Here is a 16,421-nt window from a genome sequence, read left to right as displayed (position 1 = left end):
CTGCCCACCTCTGGATGCGTGAGGATCGCTGCTTCTTCTCCCCGTTGTCTCCTCTCCCTTTCCCGTCGTCTTGCGCTCCGTTCGTCAGTCGTCCGTTTCCTTCCTTCGGCGTGCGGCGGGAGCGGTGGTGCCGGTGGCCTCTGTCCTCCTCCGGTGACCCGTTTTGTGGGCGGAGCCTCTCTCTGTCCTGGGTGGCGTCGGCGTTGTGCTCCCTGCTGCAGCTGTGGTGGCTGTGGCGCCGGGCCGCCTGGCCGTCGCCGCCGTCACCGTTCCGGTCCCGGTGATGGTGGCGCCTCCTGGAGTGGAAGCTGTCCCGGACGCCGGGCCCGGCCGCCTCCTCCGGCGCGCCGGCTCGGGTCTGGTCGCCGTTCTTGTCCTCCAGGACGAGCGGCCGGTCGGTGTGCGCCTTCATGTCGGGGTGCAGGTGGAGGGCGCTGGAGGCGGCGAGGCGCTCGTCCGGGTCCAGCTCGTTGAACAGCGCCTCGGTGCTCGTCTTCATGTTGTGCTTCCTCAGCTGGTTGGTCCGCTGCTCCCACACCGACATGCTCTTAGCAGAACGCTGCTGCTCCTTGCTGCAAGCATCCAACCAAAACACGGTGAGTAAATCTCAGGTTCTGGTGAGTTCTGATGGGCCGGAGCCAGGACATCTGAGGCTGACACATTCCCAGAGAAGCGTCTGGACGAGCAGAAACAGCAGATTTAGGTTGATGGATGGCGAGTTAAACGATCACATGAAGAGGAAAATGAAGAAACATTTTCACTGATTAGATGTAGCTAAGAGCGCGCTAAGGCTAAGGCTAAGGCTAACGCTAAGGCTACATTCACACAGCAGGAAAACCTGAATCTGGCTTTTTCACACCAGTCTGAACCGAGGTTAATATACTTAACTAAAACTAATGAAATAAAGGCTGTTATAGTTAGCTAAGGCTAACAAAATAAGTGTTATTATGGTCAGTTATAGTTATAGCCTATGCTTTACGCTGCGTTTGCCTACCAAGATGGCCGATCACTTCCAGTTCTGACTTGTGGGAGCTATGTACTATCAATATGAATTACCACACAAAAAAATGAAATGGGAATTGAAGGCTGTGTGAATGCAGCCTAATGGTCTGATACATGGATCCCAGTAAGTTCCAGTTGAATAACAGAAAAACAGTAAATCTGTCACCTCAGTTTGTAATCTCACTTCCAGTTTAGTAAAATGTTCTCAGGTCGGATTTTACTGATGCTCTTAATGTAAGTGGTAAAAAACTAAGTCCATCCTATAATACTGTATCTGATTAATTAACTCGATGGTCCTGTGTTTGGTATCACTGACCCCTTGATGACCCAGTTTGAGAAAAACCTCTGCTGTTGGACAGTCAGTCTAAAATCATCATCATACATCAGGTCATGTGGCCACAATGCAGCTTATATCTGAAATGTGAGAGAAAATGTAGTTTGGAAGTTCAACTACGGAGCAGCAATGCTATTTTTCACCCTATAGGCAAAGCAGCCAATCCAGGAGCGGCATTTATTTTTCTTGGTGCTGATTGGTTGAACCACCAAGAGTGAAGATGAGTGACTGTAGATGTTAGCAGTTGTGATCGCGCTGAGATGGATATTAAGGTGTATTTGGTGTTTGAACTACTATAATAGGCAGCTATAAAGGGTCTCATGGTAGAGATGAAGAATAAATCAAAGACAATATTACAAAAGCCATTTGATCAATATCCATTTAGAACACATCTGATATATGGAATATTCACTGAAGTCCAATCCAGAACTGCAGAGCATTCTGGGAGATGTAGGCAGAGGAAAGGCTTTAGCTTCCCAACCTCTCACAGCCAGCTAAGCTAGGCTAGTGGACTCAACTGCCTCACTCACTCTTTGGTTGCCTAGCAACAACCTGCCGATTAGAGGCCTTTTCAAGACTGTCATTGTCTGTGGTGTTTGTGACGAGTTTTATTCACATTTTAAATGAGACTCTTAGGCTTTTTTTTAATGATTTTTTTCTTTTCACTGTTGAGTCAGTTCTGTCATGGTTTAAACCGTATTTGTGCAGGGTTTTCCTGTTTGTTGTGGTGTGCCCCAGGGATCCATGTTGGTCCCCGTATTGATTTGGAAGGAACCTCCAGGATCCACTTTCAGTAAAACTCCTGCTTATGGAGGTGATTGTATCCGCTGAGGATAAATTAATGACATGCATTCGATGAGCAGCACATGTCTGCTGCTTTCACCCCTACATGTAATGGAAGAAACAAGGTTGTGCTAAATTTTTAACAACATTCATTGGAGACATATTTGATGTAAGAGATCTGTTACATGATATTTGATGAGGAAAATAAACAATTTGCATACATGCATCCCCCCCAAGAAAACAAGAGGGAAGAAAAATCAGATGATTTCAACTATCTTAGCAGTCCAGACTGTCTGTAAGGCATGACTGTACATGGAACCGTTTTCTATATGGTCACCTGTATTTCAAGATATGTCGAGTGGGGGAGCAGTAGACTGTATAACTCCTAAAAGACACACAGACAGAGAAAACACAGGAGCCAGACAGACAGGTCAAACACACACAGACAGGGAGCTTTGGTGCGGCTGCACTGGACAACGACAGTTATTAGCACTGACAGGACTGGAGCGGTCATTTATAAGAAATAACACATAAAACTGTAGGAGAACGTGTGTGAATATTTTTATTTTATAAACAAATTTAAACCTTTTTTACAGATTTATGCCAATAATTAGAATAAGGCTGGACGACAAACCAATAACGATATATAATGTGTCTAATATTCAATATTCAATCTATGGAATGTAGCATTTTGGGGAAATGTATGCAGAGGAAAGACTTTTGCAAAGCAAAGTTGCTGGAATCAACTGACTCACTCAGTCTCTGGTTGCCTAGCAACGACCGGCTGGGTGAGAAGCAGTTTCAAGTTTCACTCTTGTTACCTAGCAACGGCATTCTGAGTAACTGACGCAGCAACAGTTTCAAGTTTCCCCACTGCGCCTCATAAAAGCTTAGAAATAAAAAATAAGGTCATGAAAAGAAAACTGGATAAAACAGGAAAGATGACGGCAGCAGAAATTTAAAACAAAAAACTAATCGGTAATTATCAATATCGACTGTTATGAAACACTTATAGTGATATGTTTGTCAGCCATATTATAACAGCTCTAATTTAGAAGATTAACAAATAGCTTCTTTCAGGAATTCAACAGTAACTTATTACTTTTACAGAGTGAGAATTATTTCAAATAATTATGATAATTGTGGCTTATAGTTAACGAAAACCCCAAAATAAAGTTTCTGTTTCTTTTGGTACTTTTGCAGCGATTGTGAAGGTCATAACAAACAATTTCTTTAATAAAAATCCTTTCTAATTCTCTCAGAAACTGGATTTTAGGTCTTTTAAGCTCTGTAATGCACTTTTAGCTTTTTGAAATGAAGTCCTTGAGCAAATAATGGTTTTCCACTGCTCCACTGTGACCAACAAAGAGCAGATTACCGATGTCAGAGCGGCTTCTTGGTTACTTTATCCCACCGTCATGTCCGGGGCTCTGCCACGGCAAACACACTGGAAATGTCAAACTACTTTTGCTGACAGCAACACTGGGGAATTAAGCTTTTATAAACAAATTACTGGGATCAGAGCGCACAGAGCAGAGGAATTACTGGAGACACCAACAACGATGAGCTGCAGAAACACTAGTTACTGTCACTTTACACTCCAACTCTTTATGTAATGAACTAAACACAACATTTTGCTCCTTCTAGCAAGATTAAAAGTTAGCTTTCGAAAGCTTAAGTCTAAAACAGGAGAGAACAAGTAGGAGAGTGGGAAAGATTCATTTTAAGAACAGGACAAAGTGTCGATGGTAAAATGGGAGGAATTAAGCGATGGAGAGAGAATAAAGGACAAAAGGAAGGAAAGAAAGGAAGGAGCAGAAAATTGAGAGAGCGATAACTCACGGTGACTGAATGCTGGTGACGGACGACCTGCGAGAGAGTGCATCTCGATTTTGCTTTACAAAACTGTACATGCAGAACAAAAACAAAAGGAAAAGAATGAGACGAGAAATGTGGACGGGACAGGTGGACGTCCACCTGTCCCTACAGTGATTCACACTGTTTCTATGAAGCTGCTCTGAAAACACAACCTGAGCCAAACCAGGAACGACTCGACAAAAACCATCCAGGAGTTTCATTCCAGAGAGGGAGGATTTCAAAATGGGCAAACAGCTTTGAATCTTTTTGCTTTGCTACTAAAACTAAACGTTCATCTGGAGCTCCTGGTATGACAAAAATATTAGGGCCATTGTAAATAGAAAATTAAAGAAAACTTATTTTGTGAATCAATCTCAGACGATTTCTAAAATAAAAAAAAGTTTGAAAGGACAAAAATCTTGAGCTTTTGGAAAAAGGATTAGCACCATAGTATAGCTAACTGCTACATGACATTATTGTTAGCATTTAAAAAAGCTAGCTAGCAGCAAGAAGCTCTGATTAACACTGTAGCAAAGCAACAAAATGTTATTGGCAGAACCTAAGTACAACCAGATGCAGAAAAACACTGGAGTTAGCATGTACCAAAGCCAACTGCTACACGAAATTATTGATAGCATTCTAGTACAGCTAGCTGCAGCAAGAAGCTAGGTTAACCACTGTAGCAACGCTAACTCCTACAAGACGTTAATGTTAAGAAACTAATTGTAGCAGCAGCAAAACTAACTGCTACATGACGTTGTTAGCGCTCCAGTTGAACTAGCTGCAGGAAGAAGCTAGGTTAAGCACTGTACCAAAGCTAACTGCTACATGATGTTATTGACCCAGTACAAAAAGACTAGGATTAGCTATGTAGCAAAGCTAAATGTTACAGGAAGTTATTATTAGCACTCATGGACAGTTAGCTTGCAGCAAAATCTAGGATTAGCATCTCCGATACCAAATTCAGAATATTTGCACCAAATTATGGTATCAACATTTCCAAAAAGTCCTGAATTAACAGTTTACTGCACTGTGAGATGGAAAAGGATTTGGGAATGAAACCCAGAGTTTTTATCAACAGGAATCAAACAAAACCTGTGCAGTTAAAACAAAACAAAACCACAAGCCTTTTAGCATAGCGGTCAACAACCAAAGGAAATCAGTCTGACATGCAGAAACCAAATGCACAACAACAACAACAACAACAACAACAACAAAGGAGAACGACTGGGAAGCCAAACATCTGGAGATATTCAGCTCTGATCAGCTGCCTGACGTCATTCACAGAGGGGAGAACGGCAATTAAGAAGCAAAGATGATCAATTAGTAACGTGAGTAAATGGCTCATAATGATAATAATAAATAATAATAATAATAATAATAATAATAATAATAATAATAATAATAATAATAATAATAATAATAATAATAATAATAGCTGGGCAATGATTAAAACTGAAAATGAGCGAATCTAATATTATGGAGTTCATGCTGACCTTTGACCTTTCTGCTTGTTTTTATGTGAACAGGTTAGATGACATGAGGTACGTTGGCTCCTATTTTCACCGTAGCTTCACTATTAAGTGAACAAATTCTCCTAGCAGGCAGTTAATCTTTACAGAGTCTGTCTGGGGGCCATTTGGGCCCTAGGAATGATTCTGGGAGGCCCTTAGTCAAGAACAGCCAGAAACTGGTTTCAGGTCGGATCAGGAACACTATAAATGGAAAAAATGAGGAGTAAATGAACCCTAAACTTAGAAACTTTCAGATTAATTTCAGAGATTTCCAAGAGAAACAACATTTCTGAGTCAGAAAAATCAAACATTTGTTATAGATCTCAGAAATGTTCTAGAAAAAATATTTGAGATAAGTGTCAGATTTTTTTTAGAACTAAAACTTTAAAAAATTGGGAGAACTTTAAAAAGCAAAAAAAAAAAACTTTTGAAACTATTCTTTATGACATTTTGAAGTTTTTTCTAGAAATTTTCTGAAAATCAGAGTTTTTGGCAGACATGTACTCCCATATTTCAATATACCATTGTACAATTTAGCAAAAAAAAAAWTTCTTTGGAAGTTACGTAAATTTGAACAGTTTTTATTTTGTCATTTTCATGGAAATATAAAAAGTTTGATGTGATTTTATTATTAATATTTATTAATATTTTAATATTATTTATAATATTTATTTTCGAAACTAATCTCATCCTGATATTCTTGTGCAGATTTGACATCTTAAAGGCAAACAGTGGAACATCTGTAGAACTGGGAGCGAAAATAGGAGTGAAAAAATCCTTTTCACAGTTTTTTAGTAAAATGTTAATTAAGCTCAGCAGCAAAACAAACAAACAAACTAGGTGAAAACTGTTAGTAGAAACTCAGTGCTTCCTTAATTGCTGATAAAATTGGAGTAGACAATAGCTAGAGCAAAACGGGGAGAAGATGAGGAGAAATGCAAACAAACAAAAACTCGTTTCTGAGACGGAGAGGGGAGAACATCCAGAGAGAGAAATATAGAGAAACAAACATATTTCCCTCCATTTTAAACAGCGAGAAGACAGAAACTTACGCAGCGATGGAAATGTTGGCGGCTGACATCGGGCTGACTTCTTTTACTTCCAGAGCTTTCTGCAGAGCCAGCTTCTTATTGGCTGCTTCCTCCTGCTCCTCTTCATCCTGCCAACCCAAAGCCCAAAGGAACATAAGAACCACTTCCTGTTGGTCTGGGTGGTTTCTGAGCAGCCCACCTTCGTCAGCTCCTGGGCGTTGGCGAGGTTATCAACAGCGATGGCCAAGAAGACGTTCAGCAGAGTGTCTGAAGCACAACTTTCAGGAAAAATATACACATAGTGGCAAAATATATATATAAAAAAAATCACTTTTTATTCTCTTTATTTCCTCTAAACATAATAATGGACAACTTTAATCTGCATTTATTAGGTCTGAGAGACAGTAGGAGTTACAGCTGAGTGACAAATTCAGAAGTTGGTGTGAAATCAGTGATTATTTGATACAAATGCAACAAAATCGCATTTTCATGATTCTTACACGATGCTTCTGCCAGTAATATTGCATGTGGAGTATGATATGTATTCACAATATGAGAAATAAACCAATCTGTGTGAGAAGTTTCTATACATCAACAGTCAGTTTTAGCCTTGCAAACAGCATCAGGACTCCAGCAGATAAGGATGGACAAGGATTAATTATGCACACAAAATCTAAAATCTGTGCAAAATTGATCAGTTTATGACTGTAGGACAACTGAATTAGAAATATTTTTATTTTCTTCCTCATTCTGCATATAGCAAACCTTCATCTCTTTTAACACAAATCGAAAGCTTTGCTTTTTTGTTCACTTTTTGAATTTGAACTGCTTTGTTCAGCCTAACCTTCTATGTGCAACTTGGAGGCGTGTGCGCTTCCTTTGAGATTCATCTCAGAAATTTCCTAGAAAAAAAACAAAAAAAATTCTGAGTTTGAAAAGTCAAAAAATTGCTAGAAAAAAAACTTTTTTTTTTTAAATTCTCAGGATTTCTCCAGAAAGAACTTGAAAATTTCTGAGTTTGTCAAGTCATTTGCAATAAAAACTTTATTTTCTAGAAAATACCATTTTAGAGTTTGAAAAGTTGAAAATTTGCCAGAAAAACACAAAATTTTGATATTAATCTCAGACATTTTAGGGAAAAAGAACTTGGAAATATATGAGTTAGGAAAATCAAAAACTTCCAACTTTTGAGACTCGGAGCCTTTTAGGTTAAAATATGCAGTTCGATTAATATGAGTTACGTAATATTTATATTAGTCACCATCGTTAATGTTTACATCCCTTGTTGTACCACGTTAAGATATTAACATACGGTGGGAATCAATATAGCTGACTTTACACTGTAGCACTTTAGCATTAGCTTAGCATTACATTAGTCTAATGCTAAAGTAGAAGCTAATTCCACCATGTTGGTACATAACACAGAAATGGTGCCAAGTATGCTTTAGCATTAGCTTATACCAACCTAATGTTTATGATTAATGCTTGAGTGTTAGCTAACAGCTAACTTATCAGATATTTTTGCCTCATATTTGTTTCCCTTCATAAGTTCTGTTGTTGCACCAAAGAGGATACAGTTTCCAAACAGCGTGAGGACGATGAAGTAGATGGAGGAGAACATCCCACGGCGAACGCCGCCCTGCGACTCGATGCCATGGTACATGACGGCGTTCCAGTCCTCTCCGGTCAGGATCTGAGGAAAACGCAGGCTGTGGATTAAATCACTTCACAGAGCAAAGGCTAATTGAAGGATTATCACAGAGCTCAACTGGGGACAAAAGAGATTATTTTAAGCTAATTTAAATTCAGATAAAGAGCTTTGCTTGGACATTTTTCTGTGGTTATTTTACCTGGAACACAGTGAGGATGGCTGCTGGGAAGGTATCAAAGTTTGTTGTTGGTGTTTCATCTTCAAAGTTAAACCTGGAAAATCAGAAACGCTTCATTAAAAACAAAATCCCAAACTATAAAAACAAACAAAAAAATCATTAAAAATGTAGTTTTTCTGTGTATGTGGGATATAAAACTTCTTCAGGTCTTCAGAAACAAAACTTTAAAATGTTTTCCAAACAATTTTGTTGCTTAAACAATTAAAAACTAATCGGTTTTAAAAGAATAATATGAAAAAGCCAATAAAATTATAATTATTGTGCTTGTTGCTTTGCACATGTTTTCCTTCCGTCCACTTATTTTTGTTCTGCTGTATGTAGTCCAACTGGTGACTTTTCTAAATGTTAATGGCGCCCCTGAAGCCATGGCCTCCTGGGTGGAGAGCCATCCCGTCCATATTAGGGTTAACCACTAATGTTTCTAAATGAAAAATCTGTTTTATTGGAGTTTTGTATCATTTTAATTTTCTGAGTTATTATGTTTTGACTTTTAGTTAGCTGAAATTGTCAAAGTTAGCAAATACAAAATCTTGAAATGATGTTTGGTGAAGCAAATTTAATTGCAAAAATCTCTTCAGTTATGTTTAAAAATGATATACGAAATATTTAATTAGCTAAAGATTTCTGTCCAAGCAAAGCRTTTTGCTTGGAAAATTAATATTTATCTTGGATCTGAATATTTAGATAAATAATTTACAAACCAAATGTTTAGTTATGAAGTAAACTAAATATTTAGCTTGAAAATTTGATATTTAAATGACTTAAACATGGAGTTGGTGAATAAACATTTAGTTTGACATTTATAAATGTATAAATAACAAAGTGAAACGCTGAAAAATAAAACCAATTTCTTCTCTTTGTCAGGTTAAATAAACCCAAACATTGCTGCTCATTTTTTACAGTGTAACTTTAGTTTCTTGAAATTACTTCCAACATCTTTTAAACATTATTCCACATATAGTTTTTTTTTAAGTGCAGCAGAGGACTAAACTCATTTAAGATAAAATAAAATGTTTAAAGTCCTGGTGAGTTTTCACAGCAATGGATTAAACATTCTCCTTTTCGGTTGCATCCCTCCATCGTCTTTTCCGTTTATTCCCACCTTCCCTCCATTCCTCCCGTTCTTCTTCTTCTTCTTCTCTTCGGGGATTAGCAGCGCCGAGCGCCTTGCTCTGTTTATCCTGATAATGGGGATTGGGAGCGCGACCACGGAGACTCCATTACCTCCAACCGGGGAACCCGAGTCACACGACGCCCAGTTTGTTCCCAGCAGCTTCATCTAATCCCGAACACAACGGCAGCAGGTTTTTATTTTTATCGTGAACCAACCGGAGGAAGCGGCTTAAAGCCGAGCGGTTCTGGATTTACAGGAGGAGGCAGAGAGAGTCTGATGATTCGGACCAGCAGTGGTTCTGCAGAGCAGCAGGGAGGAAAAACGGTTCTGTAGTTTCCTCTGAACGCTGAGCAAGTTTAACGTCATACAGACATTTGATTTATAGACATTTGATTTATAGATATTTGATTTATAGATATTTGATTTATAGATATTTGATTTATAGACGTTTGATATTTTCATATTGGTTGAATCAATGAAACCCAAGAGACAAAATGAGAAAAATACAGACTTCACAGCAATGATCCATCCATCCATCCATCCATCCATCCATCCATCCATCCATCCATCCATCCATCCATCCATCCATCCATCCATCCATCCATCCATCCATCCATCNCCATCCATCCATCCATCCATCCATCCATCCATCCATCCATCCATCCATCCATCCATCCATCCATCCATCCATCCATCCATCCATCCATCCATCCAATTAACCAAATTCTGACCCTTCAGATCAAATCGACACATTTCCTGTTTTCTGCTTCCAGGTTTAACATGTTGAGCGTTCAGAGATCCTGTTACTGGTTTGTAACCAGTGGATGTCTCGTCTGCTGCCCAGTCAACTCTGAACTCCAACAAGCTGCAGCTTACTGGACATTCAGACCGGCAACAACAACATCACTTAAATCTACTTTATTTCCAATTTTAATACTAAATCTAAGGGTTTCAGTCATCTGATTAGCATGAAAACAAAACATTTGGCATTTTCCCAACGGTTTGGAAGGACTGATCACCACAGATCAACATCTTTTCTTTTTTATCCTTTTAACTAAATGCCAAATCTTTAAGATGCCAAACGCTGAAATGTCAAACTGAAAGTAATCCAACCAAAACTCAGAGTAAACAGTTTGAGCGCAGCAGAGACTGTGAATTATCTCTGGCTGTAAACATAAGAACAGCAAGTCTGCTGAGAACCACCAAGTCAGAGCTAATCGACGAAGACGCTCTGAAGCTGGAATCAGAAAAACAAATCGTTGCTTCAGACATTTTCTTCCTCTCCAAACGCGGCTCGTGTCCACGGAGTCTCAGCAGGCAAACGGCTCTCTGCTGCTCATTTTCAATTCTCACCATTTAGCCCAGAGAGAGCAGAAACATTCGGAAGAAAAAGGTTGTGTTTTCCCTTTGTTACACCACAGCTGAAAGAGAACAGACTATTTTTAGGTTACTCACAAGATGAGTCATGATCTTTGCTCAGGAACATTGAAAAAACAGCACAAGATGCTACTTTACACGCAGAACARGAGTTCAGTCCAGAGAAAGACCAGGAAATAATTGATTAGARGAAGTGTGTTCGGTCCGACACGCTCGGCTAACTACACACATCTTGTTGGTGTCAGACTCATCTCACACATGTCCATCAGCACACAGCCAAGTAACGCTAATGATGTTGCAGAATTAAGCCGGGAACCATGGCAACGGCCTGTTGTCCCAAAGCGCAGCGACGCGAGGGGGCCGACAGTCACTGGGAGAAAATACGACCAACAACAAGATGGCAGCTGGAGCTTCAGACTTCAGAGGCAAAAATATTATTATTATTATTATTATTTAGTTTCCCTTTGGGATCAATAAAGTATTATTGATTTTGAATACATAGTTCCCATGTGACATTACACTTCCTGGAATTATCGAACTGGCAGCCATCTGGTAGGCAGTTGCTATGGAGTTGCTATGACAACAAGGAATTAGCTGTAAGTACATTACAACTATTACTAAATCACAATTGAGTACTCTACCCACCTCTGTGTAATGCTAAGATAAATGTCAGTGATATTTACTGTAGTACTTATGGCTGAGCTAGGAAAATTAGCTTAGCTAATGTAGCTTTTATGTGCTAGCTAAGACGGACATGTAGCCTAGGTGTTTGTTACAACATGACCTCACTCTGCCAGCCACCAGAACCTTGTTATTCACATGAAGAGTTCTCATAGGGTCGATCCAACAGCAGCCATTTTGTTCATGTAACTTTCTCTCTCACATTGGTCAGAAATGTCCACATGTTTGGTTTTTGCTGGTCTACAGGCCATCGGCCCGCTATGCTGTGCTCGCCTACTAACACGGCGTGGATCACTTTCGGTTCAGACTTGTGGGAACTACGTATTTAATTTCCCTTTCAGATTAATAAAGTATTTTTGAGTTTCAATTTAATTTGAAAATAAAAGACCTGGGAGAGATTTTTTTGCTAAAGACTTGAGACTCGACTTGGACTCCTGATCTAATCTTAGCAGCAGTTTTTTTACTTTATGTAATAAAGAGTGAAAGGAAGTTGGTGCAGACATTTTATTGTGAAAGGATGCAAATTATTTTTAGTCAGTGATGTTGTTGGATGTTAAAGGCTACGCTAAATGTAGCTTCATAATAATGACCATTTGAATGTTATTCCAACCAAACCTTAAATGGATCATTTCAGAAGAAAATAAACATAAATTACATCCGACATTCTCTCCATGTCGAAGCTAGCTTGAATTGCAAGCACACTTTTAACTGTAAATATCAAAATCAAAGCACTTCCTGTCTCACCCAGAAGTTATTTTTATCAAGTTTCTCTTCATGTTGTTTTTATCAACGACCTGTTTTTATCAACGACCTGCAGTTACTCAGCAGGTCGTTGCTAGGTAACCAGAGATGTGGTGGGGGGGCTTGAAACTGCTTCTTAGGCAGCATGCTGTTGCTAGGCAACCAAAGAGCGAGTGAGACAGTAGATTCCACTAACCTAGCTTAGCTAGAAAGTCTTTCCTTTGCCTACATCTCCCAGAATGCCGTGCGGTTTTATTTATTGACTACTGAATATTTTCAGATGTATTATCCATCTATTGATGTTGATCGCATGTCTATTGCGATATGTATTATTAATTTGTCATCCAGCTCTGGACTCAAAACAACAATATTATCGTTTATCGCCATAATTAGTGGGACATTTTATCATCTAGCAAAATTTGACAGCACAGTAAAAACCAAACTGTTTCCAGGACTGATCCTCAAACGGCTGCACAAAGCCTCACAGTGAAGCTGCTCCATGAATGAAAACATTTCACCACCACAATGTCCCAGCAGTGATGTGGGCTGCGATACAAAAGGTTTGTGTGTAAATTGATTCAGAACGTGGGCCAGATGCCAGGCTTTTGATTATGCGCAGCCAGCTCTGGGATCAGGAGGTGTTCCTGTCATTAGACGACACGGCGCTCCTGCTGGGGCTGATATTCAAAGAGCTCCGGCTGGAGCTGCTGCTCAGTCAGCTTCCTGCTGCGCCGACATGCTTGTCACCGCCAGGGATCACAAGCAGAAGGACAGGAGAGGATCCTGGAGGAGTCGCTGGGCGTTTGTGAGCAACAGAGACATGTTGAAAATATTACTCACTGTCCACCGAAGAGCTGCATGCCGAGCAAAGCGAAGACCACGATGAAGAGGAAGAGGAGGAAGAGCAGGCTGATGATGGACTTCATGGAGTTGAGAAGGGAAACGACGAGATTCCTCAACGAGTTCCARTATCTGAGAGCAGAAAGAAAAGCGTTGAATAAAAGGGTCATTTATGCAAAACAAACAGAGTATCACTAATTCAATATGTTTTTTACTTAATGAGCTAATAAAATATATGGTGGAAAACAAACATCATTAAGCAGTTTTCCATCATTATTTTTAACACAATCCTTTGGTAAGCTAGCTGTTTGAGCTAACGCCACGGCAAATTAAYGGTGGTTTACATGCAGTACKTGGTGGACCAGTAGGGGGGCGCCAGTGGTGCGGGGACCACATATTGAGAAACACTGATTTAAAGTGACAGAAACCCTAAAACATCTCAAAACTGGCAGAACTGATCAGACTAAAATCTCATTATCTTGAAAATGCCCATAAGCCAACCTCTTCAAGGAAGCATCACAGGTCACTTTTAATGTCCCATCAATACAGATTCTCTTTCTCTTTGAAGAGAGACAATGTAGGACACCCAGAGTTTGAAGCAAATCCAAACATGCTCTGAAGGCCTAACAAGCCATCAGCTGCCAAGTGCACAAGAAGCCAAATGTTTGTTTGCCGAACAGAAGTCGACCTGACAGCAGCTTTCCTGAAACAAACTCACTTGGTGACTTTGAAAATCCGGAGGAGTCTCAAGGCCCTGAGCACGCTGATCCCAAACGATGCTCCTGGTTTTATCATGTCCCAGATGACCTCAAAAATRCTTCCCACGATCACCTGGACACAACGGAGGAGCAGATGCTTTTAGACCTGATGAAGAGAATTAACCAGCTGCAAGAAAACRAGTCAGATGTGTTCAGAAAACTCMGAGTGCAACTTCCTAGAGCTTAACCTGGTGATTCTTTTATTCCTGARTGTTTTGTTTTGTTTTTTAGGTTGTTTTCACACCTAATAGTTTGGTAGATTCGGTTCAATTGGGAATCAAATCTGCAACATCTGTTACATTTTCAGCTGCTGCGGTTCTGTTTAAAACCAAACTAAGTGAAAATGCTGTTCCCCTCCTCGCCTGTGGGGGCGCTGCCCCAACAGCCACTGAAGTAAACGACACAAAAACCTCTGAGTAACAGATTGAGCACAACTTCCTGCCTCACAAAATGTAAACAAAAATGGAGTAGGGTCAGATTTTAGCGGTTGTAGGATTAGGAGATGATTCTCATGCTAGCGCTAATTAGAGTCCTTGATTTGGCTGTATTTACCCAGAATGCACTGCGCTGTACTTCACTYGAGGTTAACAGATGCATTCGAAACGCACCAGAGTTCATTTTAAGAGGTTTTGTATGTGGACCAGAGTTAAACATTTTGGTTTCATATGTGCAGTTTTGCATTTAATCAGCTGATCGGATTCTTCCTGCTGTTTTTCACAGCTACGTATCAAAGCATCAATGCTGATCATAAATGAGGCTTCATATCAGTTTGGCCAGACTAACTGGAACAAGCCGTTAAAATCGTCAAWAGAATGAAGGAAGCCAGTTTGATTCCAGCCACTTACCCCAAAGTCAAAGCAGTTGAAGGATGAGTGGAAGTAGTTTCTGGCTCCGAGGCCGTACATCTTCAAGGTCATCTCCGTCAGGAACAAACCCAGAAACACCAGCTCTGCTGTGTCTGGTTGCAAATGAAACTTTTAATTAACGCCATCGTGAGCGCCTGGCTTTCGTCAGAAAGCRTGGCTGTGGTGATCACTCACAGAGCGCCCTGGTCAGCCAGTCGGGCTGGTCGTAGTGGACGATGGCCACGCACAGCGTGTTGAGGCCCACCAGGCACAGAACGATCCAGTAGAAGCTCTGGGCTTTCACCATCCGCCGGATGAAGAACCGGAAGCGCTTCTCTTTGCGCCGGAAGTAGGACGAGCTGTCCATCTTCCCGCCGCTTTTCACGCTGGCCCGGCCGAACGGGGAGCCRGGGGGAACTGAAACGGTCCAAAAGCAYGACAAATAAAATACGTTTTCATTCCAACTTCAACTCGACAAACTGAATTTTATTYAAGTCAAGTTCATCATAAACGGGAAACAGTTGTTCGTTTTAGGAGGTAAAACTGCAGGAGTCGACTAAAACACTGCAAAAACACAAAATCTTACCAAGTATATCTCTTTAGCTTTGAGCGCTAATGTCTATTCACTTGAAAAAAGACAAAAATCACTGATAAGTAACTTTTCAGCGAGAGACAGGARCTTGTTTTGAGAGAATAATTCCTTAATATTGATTTTAAAAAGTACTACTTCCACTGGCAGAWTAATTCACTTATAACATGGGAAAAATGTTTAGTTACAAATTAAATAATTGACCAGCGGAACTGGAACTGGGTTGCTAGGCAACGGGCTGGGCTGGGCTGGGCTGGCGTTGCTAGGTAACGATTCTGAAATAATCCGCCAGTGGAATAAAAAAATGTTCTTCAATATTAAGGAATAACTGACTCAAAACAAGCTCCTACATCTACATTTATAAGTTTAGTCTTATTTCAAGTAAACAAGGATAAAAATACTGGGTAAGATTTTGAGTTTTTGCAGTGTAATCAAACTGGGACTAGACAAATTGGTTTATTAAGGAATTTTGATCAATAAGGTCAATAATCAGTAAAAATTTGAAATGTCTTKCAACAGTAGAATCACTGAACAAATGGAGAGAGTTACGGTCGTCAGTATCTTSACCCAATAATTAAATATAAATCAATCTTTAAGTSTTATGTCATTTTTTAGCAGTTAAATGTCCAAAAACTGCAAACCAAAGTAGTGAGAACATCCAGTGTCATCACTACTCAACTTATCAAGCAGAATAAATCCTAAAGTTCAGGTTTTCTTGTGAGACTTTTAGCCTAATTTGATAAACGGAGGTCAAAAGGTCAGAAGCTTGTAGAAAACTGGCTGCTTTTCTKTAAGAGGCTGTGAACASATGGTGTCCTTTGACCTCCAGATGACCGGTTTACAGCACATGAGCCTTACCAACAGAGGACATGTCAGCAAAGGGATCGTCGCCCTCCTCCGCACCAATCAGATCGTTTTTACCCTTCTTGATCTTCCCTCGCTTCAGAACTGCAGAAACAGCAAAGAACACAGAGGATGGAACTCAGTTTGGTTCTGTTAATGAAGGAACTAATGAAGAGCCAAAACAATCAGCACAAAAATAACTTTTAAAACGGCTGCTGCAGAG

At 40.0% G+C, this 16,421-nt stretch overlaps 1 protein-coding gene across 10 annotated transcripts in view; it reads right to left on the bottom strand.

Annotated features, from left to right (window-relative positions):
• The window catches only part of LOC103473951 (voltage-dependent N-type calcium channel subunit alpha-1B-like), a 73,693-nt gene that overhangs the window by 40,751 nt on the left and 16,521 nt on the right, over positions 1–16,421 (bottom strand). For 7 of the 10 annotated variants that reach the window (XM_017307828.1, XM_008424616.1, XM_017307830.1 and 4 more), the window contains exons 6-17: positions 16,214–16,303; positions 14,962–15,183; positions 14,767–14,879; positions 13,882–13,994; positions 13,164–13,295; positions 8,372–8,444; positions 8,097–8,214; positions 6,721–6,788; positions 6,543–6,649; positions 3,962–4,024; positions 2,457–2,504; positions 9–572 (exon numbers count right to left, since the gene is read on the bottom strand). In XM_017307828.1, the coding sequence (XP_017163317.1) occupies positions 9–572; positions 2,457–2,504; positions 3,962–4,024; positions 6,543–6,649; positions 6,721–6,788; positions 8,097–8,214; positions 8,372–8,444; positions 13,164–13,295; positions 13,882–13,994; positions 14,767–14,879; positions 14,962–15,183; positions 16,214–16,303 (1,711 nt within the window). The remainder of the gene's footprint in view (positions 1–8; positions 573–2,456; positions 2,505–3,961; positions 4,025–6,542; positions 6,650–6,720; positions 6,789–8,096; positions 8,215–8,371; positions 8,445–13,163; positions 13,296–13,881; positions 13,995–14,766; positions 14,880–14,961; positions 15,184–16,213; positions 16,304–16,421) is intronic. The other 3 variants (XM_017307834.1, XM_017307835.1, XM_017307836.1) reach the window with 3 other exon arrangements.

The sequence above is a fragment of the Poecilia reticulata genome, linkage group LG12 (genome assembly GCF_000633615.1).
Source record: "Poecilia reticulata strain Guanapo linkage group LG12, Guppy_female_1.0+MT, whole genome shotgun sequence".
NCBI classification, from domain to species: Eukaryota; Metazoa; Chordata; class Actinopteri; order Cyprinodontiformes; family Poeciliidae; genus Poecilia; species Poecilia reticulata.
Note: the sequence above shows the minus strand (reverse complement) of the source record. Positions and strands in the feature narration are given on the sequence as shown.